This window comes from Diceros bicornis, chromosome 2, assembly GCF_020826845.1.
Source record: "Diceros bicornis minor isolate mBicDic1 chromosome 2, mDicBic1.mat.cur, whole genome shotgun sequence".
Taxonomy (NCBI): Eukaryota; Metazoa; Chordata; class Mammalia; order Perissodactyla; family Rhinocerotidae; genus Diceros; species Diceros bicornis.
The window spans coordinates 81,709,223-81,734,012 of NC_080741.1; the positions used below are offsets into that span (position 1 = coordinate 81,709,223).

Genomic DNA, 24,790 nt, shown 5'->3' on the forward strand with positions numbered 1-24,790 from the left:
TGAGGCAAACATCCGCTGCCGTGCACCGTAGCTGCATTGTGTGTTCGCTGTATGCTGGGCGCTGTCTTAGACCTTTATGTATATTAACTTGGTTAATCTGAAAAACCACCCTGCCGCATAGACACTGTTTTTTCTGTTTACCCTTAGCAGACGAGGAAACTAAGGTACCAAGAAGTTAAGTAAAGGGCCCAAGGTCACACACATAGTCAGCAGCAGAGCCAGAATTTTAAGCTGGGCAGTTTCCAGCACCCGTGCTCTCAGCTGTGCTGTGAGGTTCTTTCTCACTTGATGTGCATCACTTCATTTAATTTGCTGAATGTCCCTTTGGGAGTACTAATCCAGTTTTACTTTTTTAATAGAAGAGGAAACTGACGTTCAGAGTGGTGACATGACTTGTAAGCCAGTAAACGATGGAGCTCGGACCGGAAGGAAGGTATCTCTAGGTATGAGTTCTTCCCTTTTTCTCGTTCATCCTCCTTTGAGAACTTCCTAACTGAAATGGACTCTCCAGGTGTTAAAGGTGAGGACACAAAATGGTGTAGGAATCTTCAGAATGGAAATGTCCTTATTAATGGCATTTGGAATGGACAGCTTGTGATGACTGTCTACTTGCTCAGGTCCACATGACCAGCGGATGATGTAAAAACTATATATAGAGAGAACAACACACACTATTGCGGTAACAATCAAAGAGGTGATATTATGCAGGAGGTTAACGCTTCCATAGATCGCCAGGCTAGGTTCAGGAAGGGCCCTTGGGTAATTGATCATCCGTGCTCCTGATACTCCGGGTCAACAGGACAAAGAACTCATAATAATTTCTGAGTGATGAATTAAGGCTTTTCATCTGGCTCCTTGAGAATGCCCCAAGACTGTCCAGTCTCCAAGAGGTGAAGGCAGCCCCTGAGCCGTGTGTCGGGGATGCTGAGCGTGCAGCTGAAAATTGCGGTGTTTCCCCGTCTTGGAGAGGCCTGTGTCTCTGGCTGTTTTCCTGCAAGACGCATGTCTCGGTTGAGATTGTTTTTCGGGGTGATGTGGCTGGTCTGTATGTAAACAGACCCATTATCTATGTGCAGGGGGTTGATCTGGAGCCATGGATAGAGCCCATGGGAAGTTTCCCCAGGTCAAGGCATGACCCAGGAATTTGAAATTTCAGGCTTGCTTGCATGATGTTAGTTAAGAAAACAAGACACACACACAAAATTCTGCCTTACAGAATCTGCTCAGAGACCTTAAGTTCTCCTGTACTCTGTTGTGACGAGACTGTCTCACACCGAGAGATGTGACAGCAGGGATGTCCTGTGAGGTTCTGAGCTCTCCATCATGGTCAGCAATTAAGCACAAGTGGAAAGGATACCAGAATCTCTCATAAGGCTGTTGTGACTTGCACAGGCCAGGAAATCTGAGCTCTTGGGGCTATTTCTGGCTGGGCACAAAGAGTCCCAAGGAAGTAGGTGGGCTGCTGTAGATGTTGTCTCAGCAGCCTGTGAAAGGTGTCCAGGCCCCAAGGCTGGAGAGGCCTCAGAAGACCATAGGAAGACTCAGCGTCAGCTCTGAGACCAGTTCCGGAAGGCGCCTCCTGATACAGGGGAACATGTTTTTCCTGCCCAATCCCACTGCATCTGACCCTCAGAAGTGCTGAAATGCTGGAAGGCTCACCTGCTGAAAAGGCAGCGCCTGGAAAGGTAGTAGCCCCTGGCCTCTGACCTGCCGTGGGAGAGGGTTGAAGTCCTCCTTCTGGAGTCAGGTGCCTGGCCATACTGAAGCAAACAGGAAGATTGGTCATTCGGTGCTCCTTGGGGCTCCAGCACACACTTAATCTCAGTGGTTTCCAGACTTTCTGTTGCAGCAGGATCCTTTTTCAAATGAGCTCTTACTCAGAACCCCAACATAGAAGGCAGGGGTTTGTTATTATGATTCTCTTTTATAATTTCAGAATTTTAATACATCATAGGAAGTCAGTTAACGAGATTGTCATGAGGAATAGAAATCTTGGAAATTGGGAGTTGTGGATTTTAGTGCTCTTGTCCAAAGTGCTATGTTATGGGGATTGAGGGCATGTTTTTTAGAGCAGATGACTGGGTTCAAATCCCAGCCCTGCTGGTTATTAGCTCTGTGTCCTTGGGTAAATTACTTAACCTCTCTGTGCCTTAGCTGCCTCATCTGTGAAAGCAGGGAAGATGGCACTACCTAGCTCAAGAGGTTGTTATGAGGTTTGAACGAGTTAACACTTGCAAAGGATGTAGCTGGAGCCTGGTGCAGTTTAAGTGCTCAATACACGTTAACTATTATTGTTAATACTGTAGCAGTGTCTGTGTCCGTGCAATTCAAAACAGACATTTGTGAATCCTCTCCCACAGGAGCCTAGGGTTTCTGAGGAATGCGGTTTGAAAACCCCCACCTCATCTGATATAATCTGGCAGGCTTCTTTTAACAAGTGCTGTCTGTCAGGTGTACGTATTTATAAGTCTTTTTCACCAGTGAGTTAATCAGTGGTTTACAGAACACTGTGCCAGACACAGTAGTGGAGGTGGAGAAATGGTGGTTTCTGCCCATCTTTCAAAAACAGGCCTTTTGTTCTGTTGAGGGGGAGAAGGTGTGACAGGTTAAGAAGCAGTTTAGGGGTAGGTGACTGTTGGATCATAAACTCCTGGATTATAATAACCTTCTCACCGTCTATTTTATAAGAATGGAAATGACATTAAGGATGTGAATGGGGAAGGGAAGCAACACTCAGCAGGTTTGGGTGTCTGCCAGTATTTTATATGTGTGTGTGCCTTCCACTACTTTATAAATCTTATCTCATTGATTATCAGCCCCATTTTACAGGTGAGAAAACGGGGGCTCCAAGGGACCCTGTTGCAGAGGCGGTGCATAGACAGGGTCTGAGAGCCTGGAGCACAGAGCCAGGACCCTCAGGGCAGGCGCAGGGAGGTGGGTCTCAGCTGCATTGAGCAGCGCTTGCTCCCGGCAGGAGCTGCCCCGCCTGGGGAGGTGTGACTCATCCCCACTGCGGGTGTGTGTAGAGAGGCCCGGTGAACTCTGCCAGAGAGGCCGTCTGGAGGTTCCTTCTGTGAGTCAGAAAGGTTGACCAGAAAACTCAGGAAGTCGTGAAACCTGATGTGACACCCACATGCTGGTGCACTGCACTTTACAGTTTACAGAGTTTTTCATGCCTTTTAGCTCCATTGATTCTCCTAACAACCACCGTTTGGAGGAGTCAAGATACTGATTAAAAGCAAAATTTAGGCAAAGACAGACCTGAAGGAGGATAGGAGGTAGGTAGGCAGAGTTATTTTCCGTGTGGGGCCTTGGGTAAGCCATTTTCCTGGAATGTTTCTCAGTTTACTCGACTGTAAAATGGGGATAATAGATAGTGACAGGTATCTAATGGTTAAGAGTAACTCATGCCAAGTGCCTGGTGCAGGGCTGGGTGTGAATGAAGTAGGTTTTTAGTGAATGTGATTGTGGCTGTTATTGTGATCGTACCTAGTATGAAGAAGGGAACTGAGGAAGGGCAGGAGGAGAAGCGCCCTGTAGGACAGAGGGTTTGGACGAGACCAGGGAGGGTGTCATGGAGAGCAGTGAAGGAACTGGGGTGAAGTGTCGTCCAGGATCACCTAGCCGGCGAGTGGCAGAGTTGGACTGAGAACTCGGGGGTGTCTGCTGCGAAGCCGCATGCTGGGTGTTCCGTGAGGAATGGAGGTGAGCGAAGCTGGGTCCCTGGGACTGACCCGGGACAGGGTGGGCTGGTCCTGGGCCCCACCTGGAGCTGCTCTGGGTGACATAGAAGAAAGGAGGGTGACATCATGCAGCTAGGGATTGTTCTGGGCCTGCGCTCCCCTCCTGGAAGCTCCTTGTAGATGCTACATCTGGTTTCCAGGGAGGTCCCTGGTCCAAACCCAAGTTTCCTGGCCGGCATGAGGGCCAGAGGTCAAGGCTGGGTTCAGAGGCGTGGAGTGAGGCAGTGGCTTAGCGGGGACCAGGGTTTAGGCAGCTGCTCAGCCTCTGGGATGAGGAGCTTCCCACCCCATCCTCTCCCTCAAACCCAGTCTCCGACTCCAGGAGGCCCTGAGGTCTCCATCCAAGGCCAGCAGCAGCACTATAGTGAAGAGACGTTTGTGCGTCGCAGGATCTGCCCGACTTTTGGTCTCTCCTTGACCCTCCCCTGTGCCCAGTGTTGGGGAGGGAGGTTTAAGGTACCACCGAGCCTGTCCGAACTCCCTCATTTTACAGAGGAGGAAACTGCAGCCCAAAGAGAGGCCTTGGTTCCTCCATTCTTCCTTCCACTAGATAAGCTGCCGCCCTCGTCACTGCCTATGGTGATCATGGAGAGGAGGCAGTGAGGGCAAAGGAGGAAGGGCATGACACCCTTCCTCCCATGGGGGAATTTCAGACACTGTATTAAATGCTTGGAAAAATATTGTGGAACAGAAGGGCTTCTTTGTGTTCCTCAGACCCCAGCAGGTTGGCACCACCTCGCTGACCTCCCCACCTCAGGGTTGACCACTTTCTCCTGGTTCATCTGTGTAGAACCTGCCCACCTGTGTTGTTTACGTAACCGTCTCTCTTCCCTCACTGTGAGCCCCTCCAGGGCGTCACCTCCTACAACTCGTCCCTGTGTCCCTGGCACTTGGCATAGGGCTGGGTACCCAGATGATGCTCCAAGTTTGCTAAAGTTTGTTAAATAAGTGGATGCATTCTGAGGCTGAAGCTCACTGTGTTCTCTCAGAGGGGCACACTGCACCCAAACAGGACTTTCTGTGGATTCTCCCCAGGCCTCATCAGTGCTCTGGGTGTTTCTCCTGAAAACAGGAGAAACAAGGCAGGTTGACAGTTGGCCTGGGGACTCAGACATGAAATGCCTGATCGCACAGTTAGTTACTTAAATTCAACTGTGCTGAGTGCTCCAGAGAAGTGTAGGCAGTTCTAAGAGCTTCTAGCAGGTGCCCTGACCTATCTGTGGCTGGAGAAGACTTCTGAGCAAATGACACTTGGGCTTGGCCCTGAAATATGATGAAGAATTAATTACCTTGATAGAGAGAGGGAGTTGATAGAGGGAGAGGGTCAGGAAGGACCCTGTGAGAAAGGTACAGTCCTCTTCCCATTTTACAGATGAGGAAACTGAGGCTCAGAGCGGGAATGTGGCTTGCCTAAGGCCACCCAGGTGTCAAGAGGGGAAGCAGGGGTTTGCATGCAGGTCTGCCTGACTGTAGAGCCCACCCCTTTCTCCTGCTGGCTCTGCCCTGGACAAGGCAGGAAGCCCAAGCTGGCCGTGATGACGTCACAGCGTGCTGGGCCCAAGCCCTCACCTCTCACTGGGAAGGCTGGACCCCACACACTCACTGTTCTACTCCCTCACTGCACCCAGGGGCTCACCCACTCCCAGCTCCGTCCGTTTCTCATTTGCCCTGCATCTCATGTCTCTTGGCATCACCTGTGTGACCCAGGCCTCTGTTTCCTCAGTACAATGAGGGGATCAGGCTCCTGACAGTCTGAGATTTTACTACATACAAGTCGGACCTTGGAAAACGTTTCTGAGCATCCCGTCTAGAAAGACATACTCAAGTCAATTTAAGGAGCGTTTAACAGATGTCTACCACGTGCCAGCCCCTGTAGGACGGGAGCTGGGGATCACAGGCATGGCTCAGAGTTAAGTCCTCGGAGGGAAGGCCGATCCGTAAATGGCTAGTGGATGTGATTGTAAGTACAACAGGAAAATGAACAGTATTCTGGCAGCGCAGGAGGAGCAGCCAAGTGTGTTGAAGAAGAGGTTTCCTTGAGGAGTTTGCAGGGTTCAAGTTGGACATTTGTGCTGGGCTCAAAGGGCGAGTCAGACTTGGCCAGGTGAAGAAGTGTGGGAAGGGCATTCCAAATGGAAGGGACGGCGTGCGCAAAGACACGGTTGTGAAGGGCCTGGGGTCTACAGAGACTGAGGACAGGTGCAGGGAGGCTGATGGCTGGACCGGATGTGGCAGGGAGTGACTGAAAGTGAGATTTACAGCCTCCAGCCTGAGATTCTGAAGTGCAGAGGGCAGAGCAGAGGCTGAGAGCGCATGTCAGCAGTGGGGAACCGCCTGAGGCTCTCCCTGCCTTGCAGCCTTCCTCGGACCATTGAAGACTGTCCCCTGCGCTTTCCAGCCTCACTCCCCATCCCCACAGTGGGAGAAAGGGAAGGTGTGGAGGTAACAATCTCTTTGGAGCTGGGGTCTTGCCTGCCTCCCACTTACCCCTGGAGAGGTGAGTCTTCAGCTCACGGGGGCTTCGTTCTCAAGTGGCTTCTACTGGAGAAGGCCCTGGTGACAGGCATAAATTAGTTTCCTTTGAATAGACCAATTAGAGATAATCGCTGGAGGAAGAAAATGTGTTTAGATGGCTTTGGCCCAAGGACTAGCCTTCTTTGTGGCTTTTCGGAATCCTGGTCTCCCAGTCAGCATCTGTCCTGTCCCGTCTCTCTCTTTGGCCTGAGGAGCAGCTGGGTTTTATATAAATCAAGTCCAGCCCTGTGTGGACTCTCCTCCTCCCACAGAGATGGAGGCAGGCTGGGAACCACTTGTGGGCTCTTTGTGAATCACTGTGTCTAAAGTGATTGATTATGGTCATTCACAGAGGTGTCCACTGTGTTCCACAGTTTGGTTTTGGGCTTAGAGCCCTGAGTCTCCCTTTGAGAACAAGAACTGGCCTAGAACATGTGGGCTCTTTGGCTCTCTACCTCTTCCTGTGTGACCTTTCTGCTGTGTTCTGCTTTCTGGGCCTCAGTTTCCCCATTTGCAAAAATCAGGGAAGTGATTTCTGAGGGCTGTTCAGAGTCTGAGATGACATCTTGGTTTTCTGTTGCTGCCATAACAGTTTACCACACATTTATTGCCTTAAAACAACATCCGTTTTTTATTTCACCATTCTGTAAGTCAGAAGTCCAGTGGGCTGGGCTGGTGCTCTGCTTAGGGTCTCAAGGCCAAAGCTAAGGTGATGGGCTGGCCTGGGCTCTTCCTGGAGGCTGCGGGAGAGAACCCACTTCCAGGCACATTCAGGTTGTTGGCCAACTTCAGCTCCATGTAGGACTGAGGTCCCTGCTTCCCTGCTGGCTGTCCGCCGGGGACTGGTCTGTGCCCCTGGGGCTGCCTGCACTCTTTCTCGTGCTTTCGTGTGGCCTTCTCCAGCAACAGTGGGTTGAGTCTCTCCCACACTTTGAATCTCTGACTCCAGCCACAGAAAGTTTTCTGTTTTAAGGACCTGTGTGATCAGATGGGCCCACCCAGATAATCCAGAATAATCTCCTTATTATAAAGTCTGTAATCTTCAATATATCTGCAAAGTCTCTTTTGCCATGTAATGCAAGATATCCATGGGTCCCAGGATTAGGGTGTGGGCATTTCTGAGGGCCATTATTCTGCCTATGACAGTGCACCCTCTGACCCCCAGAGATTCATGTTTGTCCCAAATGCAGAAATTTACTCCACCCCGAGGTCCCCCAAGATCTTATCCCGTGACAGCACCAGCTCCCCGAGTCTCATCTGAATCTCCTCAGCCCACGAGTCCCAGATCTCCTCATCTCAGTCCTCTAGGCGGGTGTGAGCGAGGCTCTGGGTATCACCCATCCTGGGGCATCACTCCTCTCCCTCTGTGAACCTGGAAAACTAGAGGAACACGTTACCTGTTCCCAAAATACAGTGATGGTGTCACTGCCAAATAGGGGTCCTCTGCTCGCTGCAAAGACAAGCCAATAGTCCAGAGGCAAGGTGGTAGGAGAGAAGGGGTCTTTTATTATTATTACAGCTTGCTAGCAAGGGGGAAGATGGCGGACTAGTGTCCGTAAAGAACCATCATAAAACTACAAACTTTTGAAACAGTTATATAGGGCAAATGGGCTGAAAGGGGGGATTTCGGAATGTTGTTGTGGTTGTAGTCCTTGAGACGCCGGATCATCCCTTTTTCTTGTCCCCGGCAACGGATACCAGCATAGGGGCTCCTTTCTGAAGGTCATTACATTCCTGGGAAAACTTGAACAAAAAGTTACTGTCTTATCACAGTAAGGAGGTTTATGTGTAAGCTGAGGCTGGGAAAGTAGCAGAGCATGCATGTTGCTCACAAGCAGGTGTGGACGTATCCAGGCTACGTGTAAACTAAAGCATTGCAGACTCAACAAAGGGGTGCCTTGTGGATCAGGGTTATTTATAGCTCCAACATGATTCCCTTCTACAAGATGGCTTCCCTTATGCTAACCTGTGACTACATATCTATCATAGCTACTGAAGCAGAACTAACAATTCCCCCCTGTCAAATGCACCCCCGGCATAATCATATGCTGGCATAGGGAACAGGGCCATCGTGTCCAGTCTGGCTACTTCCTGCTGAAGTGGCGCGGTGTGAGGGGACCATGGCATGGAAGAGATTTACTCTCTTTTTAAAACGAGCCGGAGGGTGCTGGAGGGGGACCTGCCGTGCTATTGATTTGGAAGCCTTGGTGGTTAAGGTGGATATACATTTTATTTCACTTTTAACGGCCATGTATATTAGTAAACCTGTTAATGTTAATGTTAGGCCGCCTTTTATGATTCCCACAAGAATGGACTGAATTCCTGCCGGTACCCAGGAAAAAAAGTTAGAAAACCAGTCACCTGACAGGAGAGGGGTTTGCTGATTTAATGTCGTCTGCATCGAAGCGACTTGTTCTCTTATTTTATTAATACTGGTTTCTACTTGGGAGGATGTATTGATATAAGTGCAGCAGGTGGTGTTAGCCGCCAGACATACACCTCCTTGTTCTGCAAAGGTGTAATCCAGAGCTATTCTGTTATCCAAGACTACTTGGCCTAAAGAGGCAAGAGAGGTCTGTAAATTAGTAAGCGAGTTAGCAGTTTCACTAGCTATCATTTCAAGAGTACGAGATAAGTTTTGAAGGACATGTTGGTGGGCTGCAACTCCCCACCAAGGTAACAGGCTGTACCCAAAGAAATGAGCATCCCCATCGGGAATTCCACCAGGCAAATCTTGGCTGACTCTAGGGAGCAGTTTTAGGGGAGTTATCCAATGTTTTGTTTCTTCGTTGGAATATAAATTGAAGAGTATTATTAAGGTGCCCAATAAACATTGCCCTGAGTCTATAGGACGCCGCAGGCAGTTGTGTGCCCAAGGTATTCCATTATGACTATAAATGGATATATATCCTTCAGGGGGACAATACATGTGGTCAGTATCTATGTTGATAGCCAGTGTCGTCTTTTCCACCCAGTTGTGGCCCGGAAAATTTGAGTCTGTAGGTTCTCCAGGGGTGATTTGGACTATAGAAGAGGAAAGTTTCGTATCTACAAGCTGGGCACCTATGCCAGATTTAATCATGATGTCTGGGTTGCCCTTCTGAAACTTTATACAGAAATAAAACCCAGCATCCAGGGAGGTGACATTGTCAATACAGATTGAAAAGTCCAAATTATTTTTTTTAGTGGTGTCTGCGACATTTATGACCTGAGGGAAAGGGCGCCCATTAAAATGGAAAAATAGCTCACGGCCCATTTCAGTGTCTCTAAACGAGTTAACAGGGCCCACCGGGGAAGTAGAGGTTAAGGCACAATATAGAGTAACATTGTTGCCACGTATCACGGGGAGCATCCTCTTTTGTTGAATTATCTGGGGAGCCTTAGTGTCTGATACCCGAGTTCATGGGTGAGCGCTTTTATTTGAAAATAACAGCAAGGAATTTTTTTAATTCTTGTGGACCAAATCCATATGCAGGGATTTCAATCGGGGAAGTTGTACATATGGGCAATGTATTGTTTTCTGGAGAGGGCATAACATACTTGTGTTGTTTTTTTTTTTAAGGGTATAGGGAGGCAGGGAAGAGCCCCCTGCCTTCCAGTGGAGAATTGGGCTATTCTAACCCGGTATATCACCCTTTTGGTTATAGCCCTCTTGGGTCCAGCCTGGAGGAACCTGGGAATAATTATCTATGGGGTGGACCAATGGATCCCCATTTTCAAAGACAGAAGAGGGCTTGGCATGACAAATCCAGCAGTTAGTGGCATTGGTAGAGGATGCAATAGCCTGAGCGATACGGAACAAAGCATTGTTTTTCCAGGCTACACGGATAGCAAGGAGAGAAAGCAAATGTAAAAAGCTAAGGTTTTTTCTTGAATACATATTTTAACTCCTTAAGGGGCTCCACTTGCCAAGTATCCCTTTGGTTACAAGGTGTACTTTCCTATAAGGGTGGAGCCGCCTTTATCCGAGAGTGATGTACCCATGGCTTTATTCCAGCGAGCTTGACAGGTGAGTGTGTGGTCAGCAGTATGTCAAAGGGGCCCGTCCATCTAGCAGCCAGTTGATTCTCAGGTCCTTGTTCCCTCCAGGTCATCAGCAGTACGTGGTCACCGGGACGGAAAGGATGGAGGGGCACATCAGACGGGTAAGCTGACCTGTTAGAGGCAAACTCATGGACAGAAGTTAGTATGGCACTTAAAGATTTGACATAAGCTGCAAGTGCAACATCCTTTAGAGCCTGAGGTGATCCGCCTGAGAAAGAAGAAACCTGAAAAGGACGGCCATATAGAATTTCAAAAGTGCTCAATTGAAGCCTACTTCTGGGGGCTACTCTAATCCGCAGCAGGGCAATAGGCAGCGCTTTGTCCCAGGTGAGATGAGTTTATTGACAGATTTTGGCAATGTTGTTTTTTAGATTATGATTCATCTTTTCTGTTTTTCCCGTGGATTGGGGTCTCCAAGCTGAATGTAGTGTCCATTTGAGTGTCCCAAGTGTCCCACCTTGGGGACCTGCTGAGTGACCTGAGAAACGAAAGCAAGTCCATTGTCACTCTGTAAGCTATTAGGCAGGCCGAATCTGGGAATGATCTCCGTAAATAGAGCTCTGACGACCTCGGTGGCCTTCGCCGACTGGATGGGTAAAGCCTCTACCCACGCAGAAAAGGCATCCACAAATACCAGTAAATAGCGGTAATTTCCAGCGGCGCCGGGCATTTGAGTGAAGTCCGTCTGCCAGTCTTCCGTCGGCCATTCTCCTTTGTGTTGGACTCCCAATTGTGGAGGCCCCAGAGCAGTTTGGGGATTATTTTTTGCACAAATCATGCAATTCCTAGTTACTTGTTGCACAGTCTTTTTTAAATTAGGTCCCACAATACATTTCTGAACCCATTGTAAAGTATTTCTCTCCCATAATGGGTGCTCTCATGTCCTCGTTCTAGGAGTGGGTAGAGGAGAGTCTCAGGCATGAGAATTATCCCTTGGTCGTTAATTTTCCAGCCTGTCTGTGGGTCTGAGGTAAAATCCCAGTCTTTTGCCCGTTCTAAGTCCCTTTCTGAGTAAGTTGGCTGAAATTCAGACAAGTTTGAGAGAGTAAAGAGCCAATTATGACAGAGCCTTTTGTTCTCGCTGCTTTCTTGGCTGTTTGATCGGCCAGCCAGTTTCCTCCGGCAATAGAGGCCTCGCCCTTTTGGTGACCAGTGCAGTGTGTTATGGCCACTTGTGAGGGCTCATTAATTGTCTCTAATAACTGTAATATTTTTAAGGCATGTTTTTTTGTTTTTTTTTTTTTTGTCAGCAGCTAGGAGTCCCCTTTCTTTCCAAATTGCCCCGTGGGCATGGACCACTGAGAATGCATACCGTGAATCTGTGTAAATATTTACCTTTTTTCCCCGGGATAGGTGTAAGGCTTGGGTCATGGCTATGATTTCTGTCCTTTGAGTTGAGGTTCCTGGAGGTAGGGCTCTGGCCTCTAAGGTCTCATGCAGCTTCACAACTGCGTATCTGGCGTCTCTTACCTCCGTCCATGAAGCTGCTGCCGTCTGTGAACAGTTCCAGTTCAGGGTCCTCAAACAGTTGGTCCCTTAGGTCTGGCCAGCAGGAATAAACCATTTCTGTAACTTGTGAACAGTTATGATTTGTTGTCTGTGAAGTTTCGTTGGGGAGCAAGGTGGCTGGATTCAGAGTTGATGAGACTTGTAACCTAACATTTGGGTTATCTAGCAGGATGGCCTGATATGTGCCCATTCTGCCTGAGGTGAGCTAGTATCCTCCCTTCTGTTTCAGTAAGGTGAGGACATGGTGGGGGACATAGACAGTGGTGGGTTGGCCCAGAGTGAATTTTTTAGCTTCTTGTAAGATGTCACAAGTAGCAGCCACTGCTCTGAGCCAGGGAGGCCAGCCCTTCACCACTGGATCTAATTGTTTGGAGAAACAGGCCACAGGTCTTGGAAGAGTCCCTAACTGTTGGGTTAGCACCCCTAGCTTATACCCATTCTCTCACGTACATAAAGACGAACAGGCTTTTCCAGGTCCAGCAGTCCTACAGCCAGGGCTGTTACCAGTTTGGTTTTGATGGTGTCAAATGCCAGTTGACATTCTTCAGTCCAGTCCAGAGGTTCTGAGTCTCAGCCTTTTAAGGCCTCATATAGAGGTTTTACTATAAGTCCATAATTAGGGATCCATATCCGACAGAAACCGGCCATCCCCAGAAACCCTCGCAACTGCCGGCGGGTCTTGGGAGGGCCCAGGCAGGCGACTGCCTTTTTTCCATCCAGCAGTAACGCTCTTTGCCCATTGGAAATAATGAACCTGAGATAAGTAACTTTTTGTTTGTAGATTTGGGCTTTCTTTTGGGAGACTTTATATCCGCATTTAGCCAGGTGATTTAGAGTTTTGATGGTATGTTTTTTTTTTCTTTTTTTTTCTTTTGTGAGGAAGATCAGCCCTGAGCTAACATACATGCTAATCCTCCTCTTTTTGCTGAGGAAGACTGGCTCTGAGCTAACATCTATTGCCAATCCTCCTCCTTCCCCCCGCCCCCAAAGCCCCAGTAGATAGTTGTATGTCATAGTTGCACATCCTTCTAGTTGCTGTATGTGGGACGCGGCCTCAGCAAGGCCAGAGAAGCGGTGCATCGGTGCGCGCCCAGGATCCGAACCCAGGCCGCCAGTAGCAGAGCGCGCGCACTTAACCACTAAGCCATGGTGCCGGCCCCTTGATGGTATTTGTTAAGCATAGTTCATAAGTGGGGCTCGCTACGAGCAGGTCATCCACATATTGTAACAGTAGCCCATCCTTTAGTTTTAGACGACTTAAGTCTCTAGCCAAGGTTTCTCCAAACAAAGTGGGGGAATTTTTAAACCCCTGGGGGAGTACAGTCCAACAATATTGCTGTTTTGTCTGAGTGTCTGCATTGTGCCATTCAAAAGCAAACAGTTGTTGGGCTTCCTTAGCCAACGGCACACAGAAAAGTCCATCTTTTAAGTCCAAAACTGAAAACCAACCATGTTCTCCTGGTATATCTGTCAGTATAGTATAGGGGCTAGGTACCACGGGGTGCAAGTCCTGAACCACGTCATTTATAGCGCGGAGGTCTTGGACAAAGCAGTACTCATTGGAGTTAGCTTTTTTCACTGGGAGAATAGGTGTGTTACATGGAGACCGACAGGGCCTAATTAGCCCTGCCTCCAGAAATTTTTTTAAAAAAATTGTATGCCTCTTTGGGCTTCTTGTTTGAGCAGACACTGTTTTAAAAGAGGCTTGACCGTCTTTTCCTTCAACGGTATTTGTATTGGCTGGGCATTTTTTGCTTTACCCGGGGTCCCATCTGCCCATACATTGGGCCTTACCTCCTCGTAGATTTCAGGCGGCACTAATTCTGGCTCTGATTCTGAGATTCCCAGCAAGGCCATCTGTAATCTTAGGGATTGTTCCGGAGGGACGTGTATGTCTAGCTGTCCCGGAGCAAAGGTTACCTGTGTGTTTAATTTGCAGAGAAGATCCCGGCCCAAAAGTGGGATGGGGCATTCCGGCATGTACAGGAAACTATGTTTTAGAATTCGGTCTCCCACTTGCGAGTCTAATGGCTGTAAAAATGGCTGATCTTGGACTTTGCCAGAAACCCCAATTACTTGAGTAGACCTGGTTGATTTTTTTGTCAGTTTTGTATTTAAAACAGAGTAGGTGGCACCGATGTCCACTAGGAAATCAGTCAGTTTTTCCTCCATTGATACTTGTACCCGGGGCTCCTGTGGGGAAATATGGATAGGTTGTCTTAGGTTCAAAGGAGCCCCAGACCCGTCAATCTGCATCAGAGCAAGGGTGCCTTTCCACCATCAGGGGGGCTTTTCCCTTGGTTTCCTCAGCCGGGGGGAAGGTTCTGTTTTTCTTAGGGCATTCTCTTCTCCACTGCCCTTCCTCCTTACAGGAGGCACATTGGTTTTTCCCCAGGGGGCGCTTACCGTCTTCCTGTTGTTCAGGTTCCTTCTTCCGGTAGCCTATGTTCTTGCCGCTTAAGGCAGCGGCCAGGAGGGTGGCACTCCATCTGGCATCCTCTTGTTTAGTTGGGCGTTCTTGGCTATTATAGACCTCGAAAGCAATATCTACACGCTGAGAAGGGTTCATTCCCAAAGCCCCATCCAACTTCTGTAATTTTTTCTTAATGTCTGGGGCACTTGGTGCTATGAAAGTCATGTTAACCATCCTGAGGTTTTCAGGGGCCTCAGGATCAGCGTCGGTGTAACGCCTGTAGGCCTGGTAAACTCTTTCCAGAAATTCAGAGGGGTCTTCATTAGGTTTTTGTTGGAGTCCCTGAATCTTATTTAGACTCTTCTCTTTGGGGACCCCCATTCTCGAGGCCCACCAGGATACATCGTTTATAATGTTCCAGCCTGGCCCGACCTCCAGCTTCATTAGGGTTTCAATCTGGGTCCACTAACGGGACAGCCACACTAGATTCCCAGGTGTTACTGGGGTCTTCTGTATGGAGTCTAGCAGCTACCTCCCTAGCTTTGTCTAATATCAGTCTCCTTTCATCCCTGGTTAGCAGCATGCTTGTCAGAATGTGAATGTCTGCCTTGACGGATGATAGGTGGCAAAAATAGAAGAGGGCAAATCAGTCATCCGCTGGGGGTCCTCCCAGTAGGGTGGGTTGTTATTTTTCCAGTTAAACAGATGAGAGGTGGAGAAGGGGTTATGCATCCATGTGGAGCCTGCGGGTTGTCCTTCAGCATTAACTTCTATTGGATATTGCCGTAAGGGAAATTGCCCAGCTCCGGGAGCAGCCCCCTGGCCAAATTGTGTTCCCTGTCTGGTCCGGGAGGGTGAAACCCAGCCGACTCACCCTGTGTCCTTTTCAGCATTTCCCCCACAAGCTGCTGGAGCTCAGCTCCCATGCCGAAAAGTGCCTCTGGGGGCTGAGGTACAGGAGGGCAGCGGCAGCCGCTTGTGCTGCTGTGGGAGGGTTGAGGTTTTGAATGATTGCCATGTCCTCCTCGTTCTCCGGAGTTTCCTGTAAAACGGATCCCTTTCTCCCTTTTATTCTTTGTACCATGAGGAAATCTTTTCCCTCCCTCTTTTTATCCTGATATAACAGCATAAAGGCCTGGACATATGGGATCTTATCATCTTTACCAGCTCGCTTACAAAACATATCTAGTTGCAAGATAGTGTAACCATTCAGTGAGCCGTTAATTGGGCAGCTCTCACCTGATCCTAGGGAGTATTGTATCCAGGCAGTGTTACAATAAAAAATCATCTTTTTCTTAAGTCATTGGTTCATAGCTATAATCAGACCAGTTATCCAAAATCTGCCCCAAGGGGCTTTTCCCGGGAACTGATGGTGCACTTCCCATTATTATTGCACAAAGTTGACGCGTCCTACACGTACACACAGACACAGAAACACAAACGAACCCCAGAAAAAAACCAGACACCAGTGAACTAGTTCCCAGATTTCAGGTAAAGTCCCACAACTGTTCCCACTCCAAGCACGCCCAGATGGCCTTACTGTAAGTGGCAAGATCCCAGATGGAGGGGAAGGAAGTTCTTGGGCGTCCCCAAGGCGACTTACCGAATTCCTGATGGAGCCCTGTGGACTCCTCAGAGGTAGGCGTTTCTCTCTTGACCACAGTCAGCGTAAGGAGGCAGCCGGTGTTGGTACAGGAAAGCAGGAAAAGCAAGTCCCCGAGACAAAAAGCCTCGGCAGCTGCTAGGGACTTAGCTGTCAGATTGCCCGTCCAAGGCTGACTAGCCACGAGCAGGAGTTGTAGTCCCATCTGGGTCACCAAACTTGTCACTGCCAAATAGGGGTCCTCTACTCGCCATGGAGACAAGCCAACAGTCTAGAGGCAAGGTGGTAGGAGGGAAGGGATCTTTTATTACAGCTTGCCAGCAAGGGGGAAGATGGCGGACTAGTGTCCTAAAGAACCATCTTAAAACTACTAAAATTGTGAAGCAGTTATATGGAGCAACGGGCTGAAAGAGGCGGGTCTAGGAATCTGACCATCTGGTGTTGCCGTCCTTGAGGCGCCGGATCATCCCTTCCTCTTGTCACTGGTGATGGATGCCAGCATAGGGCTCCTTTCTGGAGGTCACCACATTCCTGGGAAAACTTAAAGAACAAAGTTACTGCCTTATTGCAATAGGGAGGTCTATGTGCAAGCCGAGGCTGGGAAAGTAGCAGAGCATGCATATTGCTCACAGGCCGGTGTGGACGTATCCAGGCTACGTGCAAACTAAAGCACTGCAGACTCAACAAAGGGGTGCCTTGTGGATCAGGGTTATATTTATAGCTCCAGCACAGTTCCCCTCTACAAGATAGCTTCCCTTATGCTAATGTATGCTCACCTTTGCTGTTTAGGCAGTGCTAACAACCTGGCAGGGGGCCTGGTGGAGCAGAAGCTCCTAATGGGGAACTTCAGGGGGTGCACAGCTTGTTCAAACCACGGGTGTCTATGCCCCAAACCCGGGGGACTCTGATTCAGAGTGACCTGGCAGGGCCTCGGGGTCTGCCCCTGGCGAGCTGATCGTGATGCACAGCAGAGTGGAGGCCTTCCTCTGAGGGCATCAGAATCCCCTGGGAAGCTTGGGGCTTCACGGCAAAACAAAAGAAAAAAAAAAGGTCTGACAACAAGTATTTTTTTTATTTATTTTTTTTAATTTTATTTATTTATTTTTTCCCCCAAAGTCCCAGCAGATAGTTGTAGGTCATAGCTGCACATCTTTCTAGTTGCTGTATGTGGGATGCGGCCTCAGCATGGCTGGAGAAGCAGTGCGCCGGTGCGTGCCCGGGATCGAACCTGGGCCGCCAGCAGCGGAGCGCGTGCACTTAACTGCTAAGCCATGGGGCTGGCCCACAACAAGTATTGATGAGGATGGGGAGCAAGTGGGACTCGCACATACTGCTTGTGGCAGTGTAAAATGTACAACTACTTTTGGAAAGGAGTTTGGCAGTATCTATTAAAATCTCAAAATATGCATATTCTAAAACATACCTCACTGAAACTGTTAAAAATACGCATACCTTACAGCCCAGCAAGTCCACTTGAAGATACATACGCCACAGAAATGTGTGCACCTGGCTCCCAGAAGACACGTCCAAGAATATTCACAGCAGCATTTTCCATAAGAGTCAAAAACTAGAAACAACCTGGAAGTCCATCAACAGGACGAAGAGATGAATAAAAATTGTGGCACATTTGTGCAATAGAATACTACACAGCAGTAAAAAAAGAATGTACTGCTGTGACACACAACACAATGGATGGATCTCAAAAACTTGGTATGAAGTGAAAAAAGCTGGACAGAGAAGAGCACACCCTAGAAGATTCCATTTATATGAAATTCAAGAACAGGAGAAAATCACCTTTATTGTGTAGTGATATAGTCAAGCTGGTAACACCACAAAGAAAACCAAGAGACTAATCATCCAAAAAGTCAGGATGGTGGCTACCTCTGGGTGGAGGAGGGAGGGGACACAATTTGAGATGAATCTGCAGGGAACTTCTAAGGACTGCAATGTTCTGTTTCTTAACCAGGGTGGTTACAAGGGTGCTCGCTTTTCATTATTCTTTACACTACACTTCTGTGTCATACCCATGTGTACATTTTATGATTTTAAATAAAAGGGACAAGCACTCCCAGCAATGCTGATTCCTCAGGTTTGGGTTGGGGCCTGGGGATGAGCATTTTAAACATGTTCCCCCACCCCCGCCAGAGACTCTGATTCCCAAGGTCCTGGGGCCACACCAGGGTCCAAGACATCTGCTGAGCACACATCTGGGTGAGGAACCGTGAAAGCCAGCTCCCCGTTGGCAGGCCCCGCCCTTCAAAGCAGGCTGGGCCACGGCTGCTTCAAGTGGTGAGAAGCAGCCAAGGGAAGAGCCGCGAGGGCCACCCGCGCAGTGGCCGGCCCACAGTAGGTCCTGTCGATGCTGCGGCCCTGAAGAACGGCCCTGTGGGCTGCCTGCTTTATAAGGAGTGGTCCTGGGCTGAAGGAGGGAATTTCTGATGCTACTCAGAAAGGGGGGGTGGGGTGGGGTCACCAGTAACTGAAATCCCAATGCACAGGGGCTGGCAGCCTGTTGTGCCCACCGGGGAGGCCTGGTCGGGCCGACAGCCCCTTAAGGAAAACAGAAAGGTTGGGGAGGAAGCAATTAAGGGGCTGTCATAGGGAGGCAGCTAGCATCTGCTCGGGCATCTGCTGAGGCTGTGCTGTCTCCCCAGAGCCCAGGTGGGGGGGTGGAGACTGGGGAACCTCCAGGCCCGTCCTCTGTGTGAGAAGCCAGAGAGCTTCCCTGCGTGCATGCAGCATTTCCTTATCAGCTGGGACGGCTGGAACCCACCCTGGTCACCACAGGTGATTTGTTGATCGCCCGCTAAGTGCCAGGCCCCAGGGCAGTGCTGGGCATGGAAGGACAGCAGATCCAGCCATCGCTGTGGGGCTCACAGCCATGGAGCTCAGGGCAGCACCGAAAGAGACAGAGAGAGAGAAAGCACCCAGAGGCTTTCCTGGAGGGAAGCTGCTTAGGGCGAGGTCTGTAGGATGAGTGGAAATTAACCAGACAGGCCCCCCCTCCCCAGGCAGAGAGAACAGCAGGGGCAAGAGCCCTGAGGTGGGAGTAAGAGTGAAGACCCCCGAGTGCTCCCACACAGGGGGCGAGGCTCCAGGGCTTTCCTGTATTATCTATCTCAGTTCATCCTCATGACAACACTGACGTGCGTGCTGTTATTCCCATTTTACAGATGGAGAAACGGCCACAGAGAGTTTAAGTAACCTGTACAAGACCACACAGCTCATAAGTAGTGGAGACTGAATGTGAACTCACTGTGCTACACTGCCTCTCACTCAGCCTGTTTTCCCCCAAGAATGGAAAGGAGGCCAGTGTGGCCGGAGCCCAGAGAGTGTAGAGGACAGCAGTGAGAGACGGGGGTGGGGCAGCAGCGCCGGGCCATGCAGGAGGACGCTAAATTTGACCCTGGCAGCAGTCGGGGGCCGCTAAAGGTAGGAGGATGTGATGGTATCAGATACACGTTTCAAAGGTGCCGTCCAGTCAGCGGACGGCTGAATAGTCCAGCAGCGCTGCACCATCAACAAACAACCCTCGGGCCGGCCCCATGGCTTAGCGGTTAGGTGCGCGCACTCCGCTGCTGGTGGCCCGGGTTCGGATCCCGGGCGCGCACTGACGCACCGCTTCTCTGGCCATGCTGAGGCAGCGTCCCACATACTGCAGCTGGAGGGATGTGCAGCTATGACATGCAACTATCTACTGGGGCTTTGGGGGAGGGGAAATAAATAAAATGAAAAAAAAAAAAAAACAAACACCCCTCGCCGTTCAGCGTTCACTGAGCACCTCACGGCGCCACGATCTTTTCTCCAGACGGTGTGGTCCATTCTGACCCCCGGTCAGACGGCAGGGACATCTCAAGTACAAACACACGCATTTTACCAATTTTGGTGAAGGTGAGGAAGCACTCTCCGGCACAAGCTCCAAAGACCCCATTCAAACCTTTGATTAATGCTCCACAAAGCGCAGTTAAACCACTCCCATGTTCCTGTATTTCCATTTTTGCTTTATTGAGGTCATTTCATTGAGATCCTCTTTCCTCATTAAAATTTATAATGATTTCACTCATCAATCAGTTTCTCTGCCTACAGCACATACTACATTGTAGACAACTTGGCCCCCGGGGTTTTCCCATTCTGGCCATGATTTCTGCCAACTCCAATTCTCTTGAGTCTGATTTTTGCAGTTTCATGTTGGCATGGAGATTTGACTCTTCTGTCAGTTTTTAGATCAGTAACTCTTTTGACTACACAGTTTTAGCCGATGTCAGTTTTGTTTTGTGTTATTTCTACTAGTGATGTTCACGATGGATTGGATCAGAGGTAAATGGTCTGTGTTTCTTTCTTAGGAAATCCATGAGAAATTGAAACATGTTTGTGAGTCAGAAAAAGAAAAGGAGACTGAGGAGACTGAGGATAGACAGAGAGCTCCAGAGACAGACATGATCCTAGAGGCTGAGAGGGAGAGACAGAAAGACACAGAGACAGAGAGATACAGATGGGGGAACGACCCGGGAAATGGCCATCTAGTTCCTGACGGCTCTGCAGAGTCAAATGGCAGCATCCAAACTAGTGGGCTACCTTGCCTGCTTCCTCTCCAGTCTCAGCCCAGACTTTGCCACCTCCAGGCCATTGCCCCCACCTGAAGACCCTTCCCTTCTTGACACTCAGCTCAGGGTTTGCTCATTGCATCGGTCAGGACAGCTTTATCAAAATAAAAGGTCACTCAGATTGTGTCCTGGCAGACAGGACCTCTGGGCAGACGCTGACCAGCGAACAACACTCCAGGCCCAGGCAAAACCAGCCCCAGCCCTTGGTCTGGAGCCAGGGAAGTCCCAGCAAAAGGAGGACGGCCAACCGACATGGCAGAGGGAGGGTGGGCGCTGGGGCCTGCCTGGGTTTGTGTCCTGGCTCTGTCTCCTCTTGATTCCTCTCGCAGATCTCCGCTGCCTCATCTGAGAACCTGGATCAGCCCCCAGCTTGCAGGTGCCCGTGAGGCTGGGGGCCTTGTGTGAAGCACCTGCCAGGCTCCTCTGCGTGAACACCATCTCTGGCCCCCACCCCACTGGGCAGGCTAAGGAAGGTGCAGGCCTCTCAGCTCTGGCCCCATCCTCAGCGGGGGCCTGTGGGGTGAAGATGGAGCTTGGGGCCCCTCCTGGCTCAGCCTTCCCGCTGGTGAGGGGCCCTCTGCAGGGCAGACCTGGACTCCGAGGTGGGGGCGGGGGCTGGTTCTGGGTGCTGTTCTCTTGCCTGCCGTATCCAATCCCTCACGAGGAGCTGCGTGGAGGCCCGTGTTTAAAAAGCCTCTGAGGCTGAGTCAGCAGGAAGGAGAGTGGCGATCAATTAGCAATATCCGCCATGGCCGCGGGTTGGGGCTGTCTTGTGATTTCTGCATCTTTACTTGCAGCAGCGCAGAGACCGAGAGCACAGAGATCTGGCTTGGGTCTCAGCTACACCACGACCCGCTGGTGACCTTGGGCAAGTCACGGTACCTCTGAGCCTCGGTTCTTCACCTGGGAAATGGGGATAATATTATGATTTATCTCACAGGATTGTTCCGATGATTAAGTGAAGTTCTGACCGGGGAACCAGGCAAAGAAAGGGTTACTGAGGATGTGGTCAACAACTAACATGGTCTGTCAGATGTTTTTCAGACAGGAAGAAACTGTGTGTCCTGTTATGCAGAAATTGATGTCCCCTTTGTGCAGATGTTGCCATCTTGCAGAGAAACTCCCACGTTTTCAGCAAGACCCCTGCAAAATGTTCCGGCTCCACGTGTCCTAAAGTTACCTCATCTCATTAGCATCCTAAATTCCCCTCCTCTAGGAGGGTCCAAGCAGCCATTTTCAGATCATTCCATGTATCTAATAGCATGTGTACCTGCTACCCATGCCCCCTGAAGGAGCACAGTTGTTACAAATAAACCTGTTGTCCTCCACTCTCCTGTGGATAAAGTCTTTCCACACTGCTCGGGGGGACCCTGCTTTGGGAGATATCCCGGGTGTTCTCCATTGCTTGTGCAAACAATAAACCTGTTTCGTCACCTACTTCTGCCCTGGTTGTGCTTTTCCGCTCTGCACTCACCAAGAGATGAACCCACTGATTTCAGTCTCAAAATGGTGTATACGTAGGTACTAATAAAAACTTATGAATGAACGTGGTTTTTTCTTTATTTATCAGGTGAGTCAACAGGGAGGTAAAAGAGCTCCGGGCTGGACTGTTTTCACGCTGGGTGACCCAGGTCAGCTGCTTTCTCTCTCTGATCCTCCATTCCATCATTCATAAAATGGGCCTGTTTCCTATACAAAGTTGAGCACACAACCCAGTAATCCAACTCCTAGGTGTTTAGCCAAGAGAAACGGAAACAGGTGTTCACACAAACACTTGTATGTGAGTGTTCACAGCAGCTGTAGTCACCGCAGCCCCAACTAGAAACCTCCCAAATGCCCACGAACAAGAGACTGGATGAAGACACGCCCTGGATACACTCAGCAAGAAAAAGAACTGACACACACACCAGCGTGGCTGGACCTCAAAACAGGCTGAACGTGCTACACGAGCCAGAGACCAAGACGATACACTGTATGATCCCATCTATACGAAACTCTAAAAAAGACAAGACAAATCGAATAGCTATTGACAATAGATATTGGCTGGTGGGAAGGGGAGGGCAGCAGGACCTATTTGGGAGGGGCACAAACTTTTGGGGGTGATGGGGATGTTCTCATTATACGTGGATTGTGGTGGTGGTTACATGGGTGTACACATTTGTCAAAATGGCATTTTATTCTGTGTTATACCTCAATAAAGGTCATTTTTATAAAAAACCCACGTGCCTGAGACAACCTTCTTGCAAACTTGCCAGGTTTGGTCTTTGATCAGATATCGCACACCACTGGACACGCGGGGACTTTGTGAAACTGGAAAGTACGTTACAGGTGGGGGGGATTGTGGTTGTTTCTATGGGTGGTACCGGACACAGGAGTCCAGCAGTGCAGGTTCTGCTGGGATGCCCCCGTGAGGGTGAGAAGGCCACGGCTCCAGGTCAGGCTGACCTGGGCTGGGATCCAGCCTCCCACCTTCACCAACCTGCTCTGCAACCTGGGGCAAAGTAGTCACCCTCCCTGAGCCTCAGTTTCCAGAATATTCCTCTCAGTCAAGGTCAGCAGAGCTCCTGGCTCTGGGATGAAACACTAGGCATGCAATTGACCCTCGTCAAGTGTGGCTTTCCCCAGTATCCCACCGACCGGGAGACCAGTGCAGTGAGGGCAGCGGCTCCTGGGGCTCAGAGCTCCATGCTGGTGAGGGGCCTGAACCCCGTGCTCCTCGACGCCATTCCTGGGGGCCCTCGGGGCTGTGCTCAGTGCCAGGCCGGGCAGTGGGGTGGGCCTGCCCAGTGCATGCAGGACAGTCTCCTCTGTCACTAATCACCGTGATTCTCCCATCAGTGTCACGGCAGTCCCCCCTTTTTCCAGCACAGCAACTGATGGCTAAATCACCTCATGTCAGGGCACTCGGAGAGCTGCTGGCCCCACCAGGGGACTTCACGCTGGATGCAGAAGCTGTCTGCCCTCCCAGCCTGGGGGACCCTGTGGGCAGGGGCTGGGTCTGGCCACCCCTGCACCCCAGCATCCTGAGCAGATGCTGAGCCAACACTCATTATGAACAGTGAGTGGAAACCATGCCCAGGCCCTGGTGGCCCCAAAACATTCTCCTCCCCTTTCCCTCTGCTGAGGTGGCAGAGCAGGAGTGAAAAGTGGGGTTAATGACAATACCTACCTCATAAGGTTGTTATGAAAATTAAAAAGTTAACACATAAAGCGCTTAGACCCTGCGTAACTGTTAGCTGCTCTTATCATCATTATTGTCAACCTCACACGCACTCATTGCTCAAGTCCCCGCCCCGATGTCCCTCTTCAGCACTGCCCCCCCCACTTCCTCAGAGGCTGCCACGGGTACAGAGCCCTCCGCGCATTTCAAACCACTGTCTCTTCCGTTTTCTTTCATTAGATCCACACAGCATCCCTTCGGGGCAGAATTATTTTCTGATTTTCCTGAAGAGGAAACTGAGGCCCAGATGGGTCAAGCACGTCACACGGGAATCACTTACAGAGTCAAGAAAGATCTCAGATTCCCACCTCCGGCACGGTGCACTCTGTGTGACAGCCATCCAGCCACCGGCCCTCACCCTAGGTGGCTGTTGTGCATGGCCCTGGGGGCGTCATAGCCGCAGAATAAGCTGAACACGGGGGAAGCATGGCCCTGCTGAGTAACTGGGCACTGCCCTCATTGTGCCGGTCACCATCCCGTGAGTCACCCCACTCCACTGCTGGCAAAGCCCTATCCCATCTGTCATCTCTGGATCCTCACTGTAACTCTGCTGAGGCTATGAATGCTCCCATTTTACAGAGAAGAAAAGTGAGGCTCAGAAAGGCAAAGTCATTCACACATGGTCAACATCCTGGGAGCAGCTGTGTGGGGGTTGGGAGGCAGCCCCGTGTGGCCTGGAATAGAGGTCTGTTTAGGGAATGGAATGGGGTGGGGACAGCACGCCAGCCAGGGAGAAGCTGTTCAGCTCAATGGGGAGCCCTTGCACACCAAGTGCTCTGGCCAAGTCACATCCTCTCTGAGCCTCAACATCCTGTCACGAGGCCATCGTGAGGGAAGGAGGTGAACAGGGTCAGCCCAGGGCCAAGCCCACAGTAGATGCCCAACAAAGGCTGGTTCCTCCCCTTCCTTTCTCTGTTTCATTCACCACTCACTTAGTGAGCACCTACTGTATGCCAGCCTCGTGCTGGGCACTGCAAACCCCCACATGGATTGGATGGGGTTCCTGCCCCATGGAGCTCTGCGTCTAGGGAGGAGACAGATGAGCAAACACGTGGTTACACTCCCAACAGAGAAGAGCTAGGCCAGGAAGGTGGTGGGAGAGGCTCATTCTGCCATGCTGTGGGGAGGGGGCAGCAGGAA

General features: G+C 50.2%; 1 protein-coding gene and 1 long non-coding RNA gene across 5 annotated transcripts in view; one reads left to right on the top strand and one right to left on the bottom strand.

Moving 5' to 3' along the window:
• LOC131419103 (uncharacterized) lies at positions 1–19,534 on the top strand. The gene is made up of 4 exons (XR_009223142.1): positions 1–443; positions 10,189–10,266; positions 10,347–10,402; positions 19,000–19,534. It is a non-coding gene; the product is annotated as an uncharacterized LOC131419103 (long non-coding RNA).
• Positions 7,744–24,790, bottom strand: part of LOC131419089 (endogenous retrovirus group FC1 Env polyprotein-like) — a 23,769-nt gene continuing 6,722 nt past the window's right edge. The window contains exons 1-3 of one of the 4 annotated variants that reach the window (XM_058563867.1): positions 17,279–18,257; positions 15,827–16,366; positions 7,744–10,426 (exon numbers count right to left, since the gene is read on the bottom strand). In XM_058563867.1, coding sequence (XP_058419850.1) covers positions 8,299–9,609 — 1,311 coding nt within the window. In that variant the 5' untranslated portion in view covers positions 9,610–10,426; positions 15,827–16,366; positions 17,279–18,257 and the 3' untranslated portion in view covers positions 7,744–8,298. Of the gene's footprint in view, positions 10,427–15,826; positions 16,868–17,278; positions 18,258–24,790 lie in introns of those variants that run through there. The other 3 variants (XM_058563886.1, XM_058563857.1, XM_058563876.1) reach the window with 3 other exon arrangements.